The 17267-nt window shown below is 38.8% G+C and overlaps 1 protein-coding gene across 1 annotated transcript in view; it reads left to right on the top strand.

Annotated features, from left to right (window-relative positions):
* The window catches only part of NRDC (nardilysin convertase), a 31595-nt gene that overhangs the window by 4573 nt on the left and 9755 nt on the right, over window positions 1–17267 (top strand). The window contains exons 2-18 of the mRNA XM_075037085.1: window positions 522–855; window positions 1047–1128; window positions 1775–1928; window positions 4293–4366; window positions 5826–5921; window positions 6822–6944; window positions 8447–8504; window positions 9486–9559; window positions 10635–10704; window positions 11104–11181; window positions 11617–11737; window positions 11816–11874; window positions 12479–12533; window positions 15023–15127; window positions 15400–15523; window positions 16068–16154; window positions 16771–16890. Coding sequence (XP_074893186.1) covers window positions 522–855; window positions 1047–1128; window positions 1775–1928; window positions 4293–4366; window positions 5826–5921; window positions 6822–6944; window positions 8447–8504; window positions 9486–9559; window positions 10635–10704; window positions 11104–11181; window positions 11617–11737; window positions 11816–11874; window positions 12479–12533; window positions 15023–15127; window positions 15400–15523; window positions 16068–16154; window positions 16771–16890 — 1814 coding nt within the window. The remainder of the gene's footprint in view (window positions 1–521; window positions 856–1046; window positions 1129–1774; window positions 1929–4292; window positions 4367–5825; window positions 5922–6821; window positions 6945–8446; window positions 8505–9485; window positions 9560–10634; window positions 10705–11103; window positions 11182–11616; window positions 11738–11815; window positions 11875–12478; window positions 12534–15022; window positions 15128–15399; window positions 15524–16067; window positions 16155–16770; window positions 16891–17267) is intronic.

The following is a 17267-nucleotide window of genomic DNA, read 5'->3' as shown; positions in this document are numbered from 1 at the left end:
CTCCTAACACATGCCTACTACATCTGTGGACCCCGTTTAATAGAAAGCATTGATCAAATCAAATAAAATGGAGTCTCTGGGGCCTATTTAGAGGCAAAGACTAAGATCTTAGTTCTGTCATGTATTATATGTTTACAAGAGCCTGAAAAGTGAACACGCTGTTGGAGTTTGGGTTTGCTGATTCTGAGTACATGAAGTTTTCTCTGAGTCGGTGCTAGTAGCTTAAACATTTCACAAAGAGAGAAATAAAAGCACAAGTCGGTGTCCCTGACCTTATGGGGAGAAGAGCTTCTGCTACTACCTTAAATTGCTTCTTTCTTATTCTTAGCTGTTGAATAGCAGAAGAGTGTTTTTACTTTCCCACTATAAAACTGCTCACCTTCTTAGCTACCATTAGATTTTCATTAGGAAATCTCAGTTGAAGAGCACAGAACTATTATAGGAAATAGAGAAATTTTCACTATTCTGAAAATTCAGATTTGGGAAATGAGCATATTCATTGCAAATAATTATTCTTTCAGGTATATCAGACTGCAAAATGGCTTATGTGCACTTTTGATTTCGGATTTGAATTACTTGGATGGTTCCCCAGCTGCTTTATCTTCAGAGGAGGAGGAGGAAGAGGAAGAAGACAACGATGATGATGAATCTGAAGAGGAAAGTGATGAAGATGATGACTCTGGAGCTGAGATCGAAGATGGTAGAGAAGGTTTTGATGATGAGGACTGTGATGAGGGGGATGAGAGTGAGGACAATGATGGAGATAATGAGGATTTCAATGATCCTGATGACAGTGAATTAGAAGAGCTAGCTGAAAAGGAAGAGACAAGAAAGAGAGGCTGTACAGAAAAGCAGGTATGTACTTAAAGCTGTAGGGTGAAAAAATACATAGTGAGCTTTCTTGTGGTCTGAAACCTTGTGGTTAGGCGTTCAGATTAGACCTTCTTTTTATTGTGCCTGTCCCAATTGATTTATCTTATACTTCTGTAATTTTCCTGAAGTGTTTCCTGAAGCAGCTTTTACTGAGATTGTTGTATTTTCTCTAGTCTGCAGCAGCCCTCTGCGTTGCTGTTGGCAGCTTCTCTGATCCTGAAGATCTGCCTGGATTAGCACACTTCCTGGAACATAGTATGTATCTGCTCCTATTTCATCTTATCCAGCTTCAGTGCAAAATGAGTGCTACGTAGCTCTGAATTTCTGTAGTATTTTAGTATCATTTCTTATTTCAGCTATCCCAGAATTTATTTTCATTAGTTCAATAAATATGTGCTTTTATACAAATACTGACTTAGTAAGGAACGCTTAATATGGGAGAATGTGTCTTATACCCTTTGGCAGGCTATGCGTTAACATATATTAACATTCTTTGTTATCTGTTAAATGTGGGGGGAAGCATGTTACCTGTGGCTTTATAAACTAGGATGGAGCTACAGATCTTTATCTCTCTAGTAAAGGATGATGAATTAGTAATGCAGACACAGAAACCACATGAAGTGTCTGACCAGATGTATCTCAAAATACTACTCTTGACCGAATGAGGCCAAGCACGCCTAGAAAGGCACTGTTATTTTCAGTCTATTTGGGCCTTCTGCTAAAGGTAGATTACACTAGTTATTGGGCAAATTACACAGTCTGTTGCTATTTAGTAGTTAACCTCTGCGTGTGAGATGTGGGTCAGTTGTAGGTTACACTGTGCTGAAGAGGGTTTGCTATAGCTGCAATTAGGAGTAAAAAATTAATGTCATCTTGGTAATTTTGCTGATTTTTGTTCCAGTGGTTTTTATGGGCAGTTTGAAGTACCCAGATGAGAATGGGTTTGACGCGTTTCTGAAGAAACATGGGGGCAGTGACAATGCTTCAACCGACTGTGAGCGGACAGTCTTCCAGTTCGATGTGCAGAGGAAGTACTTCAAAGAAGCGCTTGATAGGTAACTTCATATAAATGGTGATTAGGTGTTAATGAATGTTTGTATGTGCCTCAGGAGCTTGGGTGTAGCTGTTCAGTTCTTCATTTTGGGATGATTAAGGCTGTTGCTGAACTTCCATCGGTACCTGCACTACAACAGTGGATATTGAACATAAGGAAATATTATTTACCTGTGGCTCTGTTGCAGTTTTTTTGAGATAGTGCCAGTGTAGCCACTGGGTGATTACATAGGATCCATGTGTAAGTCTCAGTGCACACAGCTTTTTTGATTGTTTTAGCACACTTAAACTAGTGGCTTCCATGACAGGAGAAATCTTACGCAACGTGACAACTGTTCAGAGGGGAAGTGCTCTGAGAGTCTCAGTGAGTCATCCTTTGAAATATCTGTCCTGATAGTTAGTGTTTTTTCTAAATTTTCTTTAGTCTCCAAATCTAATCCATCATGGTGGGTGGAAGGGCAGCCTTAAAAGTTAGGGTACAATGTGTGCCTCAAAAGGATACATGTAACCCAAGCCAGGTTATTCAGAGAAGTCTCTATCTTTTGCCAAAGTATTTCACTTGCTGTTCTGTGCTGTGGGATATGTTGGGACAACAGAGCTCCACCTGTTGGCATGGGTGGAGGAAATTACTCATTCATGGGGGCATGGTAGCTGTGTATTCTTGATGCTGTAAAATATCTCAGGAGGAGAGTAGACTCCACTGCAAACTTACTTTGATCAAAATACATTCCTGTGATGATGCCGAGAACAAGCATTTGCACATTTTACCAAGTATTGCCTAAATTTTACTTTACTGGGCTAAATTCAGCTTTCAGTTGCAGATTGGTCCAGCTTTTTTAGATGTTTGGAAGTGTGAAAGAATCAAAAAATATAATTGTGGTCTGTCACAACAGCTCACTTAGTGGAGGGGAAACACAGAAATTAGGAGTTCTGTAGAACAGCATCACATACAAAGAAGGTAGATGGGTGCTGCTGCTGATTTCTGCTCATTCAACCACTTGTGGATCTAAAGAAATTGAAAGACATCACCTTTTAATAGTGCTGTGGTTTAACCCCAGCCAGCAACTAGGCACCACGCAGCTGCTCACTCACTCCCCACCACCCAGTGGAATGGGGGAGCAAATGGGGAAAAAAGTAAAACTTGTGGGTTGAGATAAGAACAGTTTAGTAGAACAGAAAGGAAGAAATTCATAATGGTAATAATAACAATAATAAAATGACAATAATAATAAAAGAGTTGGAATATACAAAACAAGTGATGCACAGTGTAATTGCTCACCACCCGCCAATGGACGCCCAGTTAGTTCCTGAGCGGCGATCCCTCCCAGCCCTACTCCCCCCAGTTTATATACTGGGCATGGCATCACATGGTATGGAATATCCCTTTGGCCAGTTTGGGTCAACTGTCCTGGCTGTGTGTCTTCCCAACTTCTTGTGCCTCTCCAGCCTTCTTGCTGGCTGGGCATGAGAACCTGAAAAATCCTTGATTTAGGCTAAATACTACTTAGCAACAACTGAAGACAACACTGTGTTATCAACATTATTCTCATACTCAATGCAAAACATAACACTATACCAGCTACTAGGAAGAAAGTTAACTCTATCCCAGCTGAAACCAGGACAAGTAGTCTCTAGCTTAATGGGTCCTGTAGCTGTAGAACTACATCAGCAATGTATTACTGCTAACCTTTTGCTTCGGCCAGTTCAGTGCATCATTAAAAAAACTCAACAAATAAAATAGAAATATTAGATTCTCTGGCAGCCTTCTGCAGAGTCTCCATTCATTGCAGATCTGTCCCTTTCCATGGCTCTGCTCTTTATGGGTACAGGAGAAGAGATGTATCTGGATGACAACACTGACTTTTATAGTAGATAGTAAAATTGTAATGGATATAAAAACTTATGTTTCAGGACATAAATCAACAATTTGTTGCCTGGACCTAGGAAGAAACTTTCCCTATGTTCTCGTTGTTCCTAATGAACAACCGAGGATTTCCTCTGAAGCGTCTGATACTGGTGGTTGTTAGAGCCAGGTACCAGACTAGATGGTTCACTTGTCTGATCTGGCATGATCATTCTTAGGATGTAGAGGCAGATAATCCTGCACCCATTAGTGCCATATCCTACTGTATCCAACTGATTCATTCCCACTCTATGGAGCAGGGAAGCGCTGCCCTTTGTTTTTTGATGGTATCACAAAACTGGCTTTTTTCTTTCCATAAGACAGTATAGTCAAGAATTACATAATTTGTAGTAAGACAAGCAACTTTATAAACTAAAATAGTAGATGTTGGGTTTAATTGCTGGGTTTTTTCCGTAGCTTAATAGGCACTGAAGAAAAGTATATGAATTTTTCTGTTTCATAGGTGGGCACAATTCTTTATTCACCCGCTAATGATCAGGGATGCAATAGACCGAGAAGTGGAGGCTGTAGACAGTGGTAAGTAAGGGTATCTTTTCCTGTGTGTTTAGCCCATCTTCCTAAAGAAACAAAACCTATTTTGTAACACTGTTAATTGGTTTCCATTTTGGACTACCCTTCTGAGCACTTCAGTCAAGTTCACCTAACTTGACAGAGAGATTAAACTCTTCAATTTAAGTTTGATGGGTATCAGTGGCTGTTAGAGGAGGAAGAAGACTGAATGTAGTGTCATCACTGTGAGAGTTTACCGTCTCATTTCTTGAATTAGAAATCAATAATTTTAAGTGGTTTGTCAGTAACTGGTAGGGCAGTTACATGAGCATGTAGATGCTTTTCAGTGGACAGCATATCTATAACTCCAGCATAGTCCCAGTGCTCTCACCAGTCCTATGTGGAGTCAATACAATAAGTTGAGGTGATTGTACTTGTCTCCTTATTCTAACGCCTTAAAAACTACAAAGTCGCTTCACAGAAGGAAATTTAACCAGGCGTAGAAGCGAGTGGAGTGTTCACTTGATTATCTAATATGTAACGAATACCTCCAGACTGCCTATAAAACTTCACTGTTTTAGGGAAAAACTGTTATTTGCAGATATACCAACTGGTTCAAATATTTACTCCAATTCGTTGTCTTCATCTGTCTTCTGGCAAGGAAAAATGGGCAATTTGATCTTTGAATTTAGATAAGTGTCAATATAAACAAGGACCTGTCTTTGAGTTAAGGTGTGGTTCTTTAACAGTTTAAGCCAATTTACGCCTTCACTTGCACTGTCTTCATCATGCAGATCCACTCCTTGCCTTGTATTGACACTGTAGTAATGCACTGCCTGTAAATTATGTCAGCTTGATGAACTGGGTGCAGAATAACCCAGCCAAAATAATTAGTTTACAGCTCTGCTGTGCATGTTTCTTATTACCAGAACAAACGGGAACAGGAAAATACAGTTCAGGAGGGTGAATTCTTGATTTTGGCAGAATCCCATATTTAGATTAGTATAAACTGATTGTAAAACTGCATTTTTGGAAACTATCTTGCTCAGCTTTCAGTTTCTTATTTCGTTATTAGGCTAGAAGTTATTCTGTGTGATATATGGGAGAAGCAGGTTTGTAATTGTTCTCTGGCCCTTTCTGCAGGGCCTGACCTTGTAGAATGTTGATGGTCTTGTGTTCCCATTAAATTTAACAGATTGAGAGCATTCGGACAGGACAGGTTGGGACTTTACATGCTTCCCCTCCTTATCCCATTCTTTACTTCTCAGCAATGAGCTATGTTTTCCTCTTCTCTTGACTTATATTCATTACTGCTAGCAAGTCCTATTTCTTATCCTATTTCACTATTTCATCATACTTCATTCCACGCTGCATCTGTGTGGTGTGTCTCCTTTTCAGTTTGGTTGGGGTTGTTGCTTTGTTTTATTTTGTGGGAACATGACCTGAAATTTTGATGCATGCCACTGCAAATTCTTTAAATTAACAGAGTATCAGCTAGCAAGACCCTCTGATGCAAACAGAAAGGAGATGCTATTTGGGAGTCTTGCCAGGCCTGGACATCCCATGAAGAAATTTTTTTGGGGTAAGTTCCAAATTTATGTTATAAAGTGGTGATAATTCTTAAACTTTTAATCACTCAGAAAATGCATTAACCTGAGCTATCTTATCACGCAAACACTAGCCTTGCTCAGGAGTATTAAAGCAACTACTCATTTTACAGTAAAATGTTTGGGAATAAAAGCAGCTGTCTGCTTCTTAAGATACTTTTCATTCTGGTACTGCTTTTTGCTGATGTTAAAGCTGGGTTACCCTAGGCATATAATCATGTAAATTTCTGTTAATGTAAAGGGTGCACTCTGAGTCATCTCTGTCTTGCTTAAGCTTGTTTTTGGCTATTAAAATTTCCTGGAAAAATAAAGTATTTCTGGATTTGTGTCTAAGAGGCTTTTCAAAGTAAGTAATTCACTGTTGAACTTGCAGAAGTAGACATTCACAGCCATGTGAGTGGAGCAGAAGGGAAATTTGTCCTTCCCTTCCTGGACAACAGAGTCCTAGCTCCCTCGCCCTTGTGGTGCTGGTGAGTGTGTGAGTTGCAGTGTGACGGGTAATAGAGTTAGCCAGCTTTGAAATGTAGATAATTTTTATAAAGTTCTGTAGTGACATATACTGAACATCATATTTTCCTGTCTTTTTCCCCACCCCATTCTGCAAGTTCCATTGGTGAGTGAATAGCTGGCAACACATAATGCAGGAGGACTCTGTCCCCCCTTGTCATAGAAATATCAACCATCCTTATAATAGGAACTAGAAATTGGAAGATCTTAAATTTCAGTTAACATTCCTTTAACTCCAGATTTCTATTGGATATTTTTAACGTGCTTACCATGTAGACTCGGTGCCAGGGGAGGAAAAGAAATTCTCTGTATATCTGGTGTTGATGTAACCAGTGTCTAGATAACTAACCACCATTTAATGTTTACAGGTAATGCGGATACACTCAAACATGAGCCTAAAATGAATAATATCGATACCTACACGAGACTGAGGGACTTCTGGCAGCGCCATTACTCTGCTCACTATATGACTTTAGTTGTCCAATCTAAAGGTAATGTCAGCTGTTCCTTAAAAACAGGCTTATTGCAGCCCTTGGTGTGTAGTGCTTTTGGCATCAGTTCAGCTGTAGCCCAAGCCATTTTAGTGGATTGTCCAGTCCTGCAGGAGGTATTTATATGTAGATTTTAGCCTGGTTTCTAAATGAAACAAGACCTGAGCAATTGTGCTGTGTTATTGTCATCCTGCCATTTCTTGAGAAACTTTTAACTAAACTGTTGAATAGGTTCCAGATTAACACAGAAGATAAAATCTCAAAGATACAGTTAAAAAAGAATCTTGTAGGAATGTAGAGTCAGACCACTCAAATGACTTAATGCTGCTGGCTTCTCTGCCATCAACAGTGAACCTCCACAGAAAATGATGGGGAGACTGAGACTGGGTCTCCCAGTTGTCTTGTTCTGTCTGGGGCTCTTTCAAAAGAGGTCTTAAAATAAAACACATTTCTCTAGGAAGAATAGAGATTCTAAGTTTTTTTTCCCTGTAGACTGAAAATTTCTATGCAAATGGAATTGAGTTTCATTTCAGCAAAGAACTTCAGAACTATGGGTTGTTTCTGCTGAGAATAAAAGAAAAAAATTTCTTAGAAATTAAGCATGTAGTAGAGACCTGTGCTGAAAATAAAGAGTTGTATGTATTCAAGTTAGGTTTGTGCATAGGGGTTTTATTGAATGCTAAAACTGATTGCAATTCCCATCTGTAAAATGGAGATGGTAATAATAGAGGTGGTGATTATTTTCTTCTCCCATGGTTTTCTGTCTAGTCTGTAAACTACTTAGGGCATTGAATGCCTCTTGAATAATCACTTACGTAGTAATGTTTCTTCTGGTGATTGGGAAGAAAATCATGGTAACTGATAGCCAGCCAGGTCAACTTTGTATTTCTCTCTCTCTTAAAACAAAGGAAACAGTGAGTCTTCCCCCCACCCATCCCACCTTTTTTGTTGTTGCTGTTTAGCATATACAGCATCACTTTGGGAATTCAGAATGCTTGCTTAAACAAGCAATTTCCAATTGGTCATTTAAAAAAGCCCCTTAAACTTCTGGTTCTTGACACATTTCCTTTAGACAAGAGGATGGGGAGAAGGAATTCTTAGCACTGCAGGACTGCATTTGGGTATGAAAACTGGCATGTATATTCTGGACATGAAGTGATGGAATGAGTCTAGCAAGTACTCGTGATTTTGTAGATACCTAAGTCAGTAATTCCTTTTCACAGTAACACCAGATACTACTGAACTTTAAATCCCAGTTGTATCAACCTGAGATTTTGGCACTATATACAAACCAGAGCTATGACCAAAGTTCTAGTTCAGTGAATATTAAGAATTGGCTCAAACCAACAGCTTTGAAGCTTATAATTTAGAACGTTGCAATTTAAAAATATACTGACTTGCAGCCTCTTTAAAATAATTGCACTGGTGAAATAAGATAAAGAATTTGTCTTAGATTTTCAGGAAATTGCATTTCTGGCTTTCTTTTTTTCTCTCCTTATTAGAAACACTGGATACTTTGGAAAAGTGGGTGACAGAAATCTTCTCTGAGATCCCAAATAAGTAAGATTCTTTTGATGCATGAAGGCATTACAAATGATAAAATTATTTGTTCTTAAAATGACGTTTTTAAAAAAAAAAATACTCCCTTACTGGAGAAACTGAGAAAATTAACATTTGTTAATTAACATCCTTATCCAGAAAAAAAAGGGCAACTTTGGAAATTAAAGATTGGCATTAATTGTTTCAGGAAGACTTTGTTTATGCATAACAATTATTTAGCCTGCGACCTGTGTGGTGCTAACTTGCAGCAGTATTTGCTTAATATGTGGTGATACCTTGATTTTATGACAAGTCATTCAAACCTAAGATTATCATTTTACATTGCTTATCTTTGCTTTGTGTCAAAAATAATTAGCAGCAAAATGAATTAGGACCATATCTTGAATTTAAGTGTCATCCTTAGGGTGGCAACTAGTTAGAACTTGATCTTTTTTTTTAATAATTCACTCCAATGTGTTGTCTAAAAAGGGAGTTCTGCAAAAGCTGTACTAACTTGAAAAGCATTTTACTTCCCCTTTCATTTTCTACTTTTGCAAGATGTTTATTTCTGTGGTGCATGGAAGTGCGCTTGTGAAAGTCTAATGCCATACAGAGACATGTTTGTCTCTCGCGACTCCTGTCCTTCTTGTTCCTCCTTTGCCACAAGACAATCCATCAGGATTCTGTGAATCCAGGGCCAACTCAGGAAGTTGTTTACTGTGTTTGGCTTTCCTTTCCCCTGTTATGGAAGCAAGCTTTTTATTGTTACCACCTTGGACGGAAGGAGAGGGAGGAGTTGATGGGATATCTAAATCTTGGGTAATTACTCTGTTGTGTGGGCAGAGTGCAAGTGAATGCCAGCCAGGTTGCCTTCCACTTTGGGCTGGGTGGATCCTGGGCTGCACTCTTTAAGGGCCATTTATGGATGCTTATGTCTTGTGATTATCTCCATGTAGCCTTGAATCCTTGCCAGTAACATCACACTTTAATTTTGCTTTTAAGTGGTTTACCCAAACCCAGCTTTGGCCATCTGACTCAGCCTTTTGACACACCAGAATTTCACAAGCTTTACAAAGGTAAGTAAAACAATGACACCAAGCTGGGCAGGAGGGTTGATCTGCTGGAGGGTAGGAAGGCTCTACAGAGGGATCTGGACAGGCTGGACCGATGGACCGAAGCCAGTTGTATGAGGTTCAACAAGGCCAAGTGCCGGGTCCTGCACTTGGGTCACAACAACCCCACGCAGCGCTACAGGCTTGGGGAAGAGGGGCTGGAAAGCTGCCCAGCAGAGAAAGACCTGGGGGGCGTTGGTCAACAGCCGGCTGAATATGAGCCAGCAGTGTGCCCAGGTGGCCAAGGCGGCCAACGGCATCCTGGCCTGTATCAGAAATAGTGTGGCCAGCAGGACTAGGGAAAGGATCGTCCCCCTGTACTCGGCACTGGCGAGGCCACATCTCAAGTCCTGTGTTCAGTTTTGGGCCCCTTGCTACAAGACAGACGTTGAGGTGCTGGAGCGTGTCCAGAGAAGGGCAACCAGTTGGTGAGGGGCCTGGAGCACAAGTGTTATGAGGAGCAGCTGAGGGAATTGGGGTTGTTTAGTCTGGAGAGAAGGAGGCTGAGGGGAGGCCTTATCGCTCTCTACAACTACCCGAAAGGAGGTTGTAGGGAGGTGGGGGTCGGTCTCTTCTGTCAGGTGGCTGGAGATAAGACAAGAGGAAATGGCCTCAAATTGTGGCAGGGGTGGTTTAGATTGGATATTAGGAAAATTTCTTTACTGAAAGGGTTGTCAGGCATTGGAACAGGCTGCCCAGGGAAGTGGTTGAGTCACCAGCCCTGGAGGTGTTTAAAAGACATGTAGATGTGGTGTTTAGGGACATGGGTTAGTGGTGGACTTGGCAGTGTTAGGTTAGTGGTTGGACTTGATGATCTTAAAGGTCCTTTCCAACCTAAATGATTCTATGATTCTATAAGTAGATTTGTTTAAATGTTTTGAATACCTAGCTTCATATTTTCTCTGTGTGATCCAGATACTTTGTAGAATAATTCTGTGTGGTTCTGAATAACTTGTAATCATTCTTTCTGCATTATGTAAAATTTCTTATCTATGTCTAATCATGTATATTTATATTCAGTAAATTTATTTGTGTTCAGTTGTTCCAATCAGGAAAGTTCATTCATTGAGTATCACCTGGGCACTTCCACCACAAGAACAGTATTACAGGTACGGTGGTGCTGCATTTTACTTGTACTGTGTTTATGTTGTGAATAATTTATTGACTTCCACAGCAAGCCAAAGAATCTCATTTATTTGTTTCAGATTACTTTGATTCAGCTAGGGGAATGTCTTTTAAATGAATTAAAGTGATGCAGATATGGTTCCTTTTATAAATTGAGTGGAATTGGTACACAACTGATTTAATGTCATTCCTCACTGACTCAGATCAGTCATTATGTTCTCAACTCCCACATTCTTAGCTTATTATCCTAATGCTGCCTGAAAATGCAAAACTTGCCATGAAGAAACAGACAATGTATATTTTAATCATTTGTCTAGTGATTGAATTTTTTCTATGAAACGTGTTACCCCCTCGCATTTAATCTCCTTAAAATTTTCTTTTAGAGTGAAGCCACTTCATTATATTTCCTGGTTGGTGGGACATGAAGGCAAAGGCAGCGTTCTTTCTTTTCTTAGAAAAAAGTATGTATTTTTTAAGCATAGTAATTAAATGCTTTCCTATGATTAAAATAAAGGCAAACTCTATTTTGTATGTATGTATTTTATATATATATATATATATCTAAAAAAAGCAGGCCAAGTCTGCTTTTTTTGTATCAGCATTTTGTAGTGATATTCTTTAAACTTTTGATAGACCCAAGTAAGAAATAAGTGGTTTCTGGTTTGTGATCCATGGATCAGCAGTATCTGTGACTGATCTTTAAGAGTAACTTAGCTTTTTCACTGTTTTTCTTAAATTGTGTTATCCTGAGATTCACATCTTTATGTTGGAAAAGCTTTGTATAAACTGTAAACAATTTGAAAGCCATTGAAGTAAAGCTATGATAATGCTGATTGTAACTAAGGTCCAATAAAGCTGAAATGAGTAATTAATAAGTGCCTTTAACTCTTCCATAGATTTTGGGCTCTTGCATTATATGGAGGAAATGGTGAGACAGGGTTTGAACAGAACTCCACTTACTCCATCTTCAGCATTTCTGTGACTTTGACTGATGAAGGTTACAAGCACTTCTATGAGGTATGGTTAATGGCAACTTGATTTTCTTACCCTTTTCCTGATATTTGGAAGAATTAATCTGTTCCTTTCTGTCTGCAGGTGGCCCATGTTGTATTTCAGTATGTGAAGATGCTGCAGAAAAGAGGGCCAGATAAAAGGCAAGTGTTTGCCACTACAGCAGATATTTGCAAGATTGTCCTTCTCCATTAGCCTTTTATTTGTAGTGTTTGCAATTTTTGTGGGGTTACTAGAGCATAAATGGTGAGTCAGTAGTAAAGCTTGTCTATGTGGGAAACGTATCAGTTAAAAAAGTTTAAAAATTAATTTGCTAAATGTTTATACTTGTTTCTTGGTAGTTTAGTCTGATTTATTGTGATTGAATTTCTAATTTTAATAAACTGAACTAGTGTAGATGTAAGGTGCACTTTTGCCTTTATTTAAATAAATATCTTGAGCCAAATCTGTGGAAGTCAGGACTGTGGTGTTCTGGTGTTAGCCTTTGTGTTAATTTGGTATCAGATTTTGACTCTTAGTAGTTAAGTCTTCCACTGTGGAAAATAGCAGAACTTTCTGCCAATTGAGAAGTGCCCTCTTGGATGGAAGGGAAGCGCGAATAATACTGGCTTCTATATCTTGTACCTGAATGGATCACTGAACTCACCCTTGATGCATTTCCTAGAAGACTGCTTTTTTCAGATTCCTGATAAATGTTGTGGAATAATGGAGGAAATTCACTTTTATTCTCGTCTCCCTCCTTTACAGAATATGGGAAGAAATCCAGAAGATTGAAGCTAATGAATTTCACTACCAGGAACAGGTATTCATCCACTGTTTTGTGTTGATATAGGTAAAACATAAAACCAATTTCTTTTTAATTTTGGAATACATTTTCAAAGTTCTATTCAACCAGAAACAGATTATGCACTTAATGAGGCTGTATTTTGCTGAAAGAATTTGTATTCTAGGCAGAGAAATATTGTGACTTTTACCTTAACAGAATTTAATGTTACTTTTTTTGTTCTCTACCTGGTAGGTAGGCTCTTTCTCAGTTTTAATCATTAGGCCCTTGTGTGTGAAGTTCTGTGCCCATTAATAGCGCTCTGCAAATTGTTTGGAACTTTCCAGAAGTTTTGCCTAATTTCACTTTTTTAAGCTGTTTTGGCACTGCTGATTTCTGGTGATAGAATAACAGCATTGTGTGAAATGTATTGCTTGCTGGTGACCTGGCCTCACAAAGGCGAAGATGCTAACGACCCCCTTGTCCGCACAGTTAAATGTGGGTTTGTGTCAAGTCTTCCTTGGTTTACTGAAATAGCAGTTAGCAAAAAATCTTACTTGTTTTTATTAAAGATAAAGAAGGAAACACAATTTACATAATTTGAGAAGTCTCGCTTCACTGACTTTCTTACTCTCACTACATTTAGCCATGTTCCGTTTCTTATTAGGTAACTTGGTTTGTTTTGGTTTTGGTTTTTTTTTTTTGAATGGCACTACAATTTCCTTTTGGGAAAACAGATCCATATACTACATATATGGCTTGAAAGCATCACTGAAGTTTATTGGTTTCTTTAATGTACACAGATGCAGGAAGGAGGTTAAAAAAAAAAAAAGGAAATACTGGAAACGGAGGGGTTTTTCGTTCCAGCTGCTCCAAGTATTTTTGGACACTCTTAAGACCTGCATGTCTGCTGGGAGCATCAGGATGTTAAAAATAGCATTTTTAGCAAATGCTTGCATCTGTAGCTCTGCCTTCAAAATAGCATATAGAGGATATTGAGTGTCTTGAGTGGCCCTTGAATAACAGAAGTGGTATTTGCAAGTGATACAGCAAGGACTGCTGCCAACAACCCCAAGTGACAGGTAACAGAGCGCTGGATTTCTTTGGTAGGAACAAGTTTATGCTTATTTACAAGTGCGTTTTTTAAATGTTGCATGGTGGTTTTTTTAGTGGAATACAACTTTTATGAGTTTTAGTGAAGTTCAACTACTACAAAACTACAACAGACTGTCTTCTCTTAACAAAAGCTTTCCCCTGAACAGTAGAGAAGAACTAAAAATCTATGAAGGATGGCTATTTAGTATATTGGACATACCAGGAATGAATATCTGTTGTGCTACATACAGTTTTATGAATCTGTCTTTAATCATTGCCAACAGAGGTTGTCCAATTGGAAGTATGACTTTTTCATCAAAATTAAGCTATTTAGTCCTGAAAGGTTCTTATTCCTTGTCTTGGTTCTTTTTAGTACTCCTGGGTAGAATTTTATGTTCTCCAAAACTGTTACTGCTCTAACAGACTATGTACTTCCCAGTATCAAGCCAGGTAGGGATAGAAAACAACTGAGTTTACAATGGGGAAATAACCACTGTTAAGAGTCCTGCCTTTTTGGCCAGTTGATTTTGATTACTGACAGTGCAGGGATTTAACTCAGAAAGCTTTTGTGCTGTGCTTTTGTGACAGGGTTGTGCATCTTAGGGACAGATGAATGACTTAGCTGCGGCATGCCACTCTTCTAGCTGATGGAAAGAGTTGGTATGTGGCCATCCTAAAAAATAATGGTTACAGAGGCATGGTTTTGGGATAAGCTGTTATGTGCCCCAAGAGAAGTTTAATGTTTCCACAGATGTAGTGTCTTAAGAAATTCTTGGTCATGTTTTCCACTACATTTATAAGACACAGATGTGTTGAACTCTCCTCTTTTCAGGCAAAGTGTGGTCTGTATCTGGACCCAGGATCTGTACGGTATGATGCTGGCTCAAAAAAACCAAACAGCACTCAGCAAGAAGCTCTCCACTAGGCAGTCTTACACAATTAAAAGGCAATCTATACTTTCATGTTCAAGTAGGAGAATCTCATCCTCCTCACGCTGCACATCATGGCAGAGAACTTAGGAAAGGAGCAGAATCAGAGATACTCATACAGCAGCAGCAGTTCCTCAGCTTGCTCTTTCCAGCTTCCAGATGACTTTAAATCTTGAATTGTGCAACTGCTGGTGTTCCCTGGAGGCAAGGAGTGCATTCTACTGGGTCTTTAACCTAGTAGGTTTAATGACTGTAAATGCATCCTCAAGGCCATTTCTTCTATAAAGATGACGTCTGATATTTCGGGATTCTCAGAAGAGTCCTGAGCATTAGATATGGTTATGAAATGTATGTAGTTTAATAACCAAAACTAAATGCTGTAACAAGCAGAGCATGCAACTCATGCTCAACATACCTGACCAGTCAAGCTTTTCTCAGAACATTGATATTTTAGTTTTCTGATTATGTGAAAAACATCTTTTTTGCTTATATATTTGCTTATAGACAGATCCAGTTGACTATGTGGAAAGCCTTTGTGAGAACATGCAGTTGTTTCAGAAGGAGGATTTTCTGACAGGAGACCAGCTCTTGTTTGAATACAAGCCTGAGGTAAATATTCTTTGAATTCTGATTACATGTTTTGATGTAAGGAAAATATAGGCATGCTATACAATGTAGGCACATAGATAGGCATGTAATTAGGCATAATACAGGCACAGATTTTGTGTTAATTGAATCACTCTTTTTATACTCAGAAAGCAAATCTCCTATTTTGTAAGCTGCTTATGTCTTGTTCTTTGTATGTTCAGACTAAAAAGTCTTTGCTGGATCAGGCAGAGCCAGAGTTGCATTTGAACTGAAATATTGTCTTGAACTTGTAGATCATTGCTGATGCCCTTAACCAGCTCAGTCCTCAGAGAGCCAACCTCGTTTTGCTGTCTGCTGCCAATGAAGGCCAGTGTCATCTAAAAGAGAGGTGGTTTGGAACGCAATACAGCGTGGAAGGTAAATCAATGGCAGAAACTTAGGGAATGTCTGATTTGTGCATTAGAGAGATTAAAAGGGTGACAACACAAAGTACAACCACACAGAAGTAGGGAAATTAATCCTTGGTGCTTTACTGACCTCATTATTAGTCAAATACTCTGTCCTACTCAATAATTGTTCTTCTTTCTTTGGTATCAGTTGTTTCCCACTCCTTAGTTTACCATTGTTTTAGGAGGTGGGGATCCCAGCAAGCCCTCTACTTGGCTGCCATTCAAGTACTGAACAGGGAAAAGAGCACAAACAATGAAGGACAGGTGTGTTGGTAGCTGGATTACTAATGCAGGCAGGCTTGATTTACTTTTTAATAGGACTGCTTCAGTCCTGCTCCAGGGGAGTTCCTAGGAAGGGATTTAGAAAGAGTCACGATGAACCAGGTGACATTAAGAAACTCCTATTGTACTGCAAATCTTCATGGAGATAGCTAAGAAATAAGATGACTGACCTAGGAAATAGGACAGCATTACCTTCTATTGCACTAAATGCATTTCATGTTTTTTAATAGATATCGACAAGTACTGGAGTGATTTATGGGCCAGTGACTTTGAGTTAAATCAGGATTTACACCTTCCAGAAGAAAACAAATACATAGGTAAGGCGCCTGAGGATGAGTGAAATCTTCCCCCAATAATTTATTTGAAAATTTGCTGTGGTTTAGAAAGAATCTTCAGAATCTTTCCATCTGAACATCAACCTGGTTTTGCAAATTAAAAAATGTGAGAGCTCTGTTCACCTTAATTTTATTTACTATTCTTTTATTTTTAAGCTTGAGAACTGAGTTTTTCTAAGGTGTAAACTTACAGATCATATAGCCATAACAGACCAGGTCTCACACAATCAGTGAGAGTTAACACAGGGCTCTGGACACCATAGAAGAGCAATTTTATTTGCTTAATCCTGCTGTTTTTGAAAGTATCTAAACAGCATCTGGCTTTGTTGCCAAAACAAATGAAAATAAACCCATAACTTGTATCCTGGATGGAATGCAGCTTCACATTTCTGCACTGCTTCTGAGCCACTATTCTGGTGCGGAACTGAAAAATAAATGTTCTTTGGGTCCAGAAAAGCATTATCATATATAATTTAGTAAACTAGGAGCGGAAAAAATGTATTTTGTTGATTATTTTGAAGACTTTTGTGCATGTAGCCTGGCTGTGTCTGTGAAACCCACTAACTTCTGGTTTTGGTTTGGTTTTTCTTTTTGTTAGCCACTGACTTTGCTTTGAAAGTTGCTGACTGCCCTGAGACAGAATATCCAGTCAAAACACTAAGCACACAACAAGGCTGTCTCTGGTACAGGAAGGATGATAAATTCAAAATCCCAAAAGGTAAATGCCTTAGGGCTTTCCAAAGAATAGGAAGTCCCTGTTTTTACCAGCTGGAATTTATTAGAAGGCAAATAAACCATGATAGTGTTCACCATTTAAACTCAGTGTTTACTGTCAGCTCTTCCATGGTCCTTTTGATATGTTTATTAGCTATAATAAAAGAGAAGCAGGTAAACTACCTTGCAAGAAAGAAACCCTGCAGATATCTCAGGTTAAAAAGTGGAATCACTGAAATATACTGACTTCTGAAAGTCTGACTATGGACAGAATTGGGCAGACAGAATATGATACTGAGACAAGGGCTTGAGAACAAAGGAATGCATTAATTAGAGAAGACTATAGTCTTTTCAACAGAAAGAAAAAATATAGCCAGGATC

The sequence above is a fragment of the Buteo buteo genome, chromosome 10 (assembly GCF_964188355.1).
Source record: "Buteo buteo chromosome 10, bButBut1.hap1.1, whole genome shotgun sequence".
Classification (NCBI taxonomy): domain Eukaryota; kingdom Metazoa; phylum Chordata; class Aves; order Accipitriformes; family Accipitridae; genus Buteo; species Buteo buteo.
This window is presented reverse-complemented; position numbering and strand designations above follow the sequence as displayed.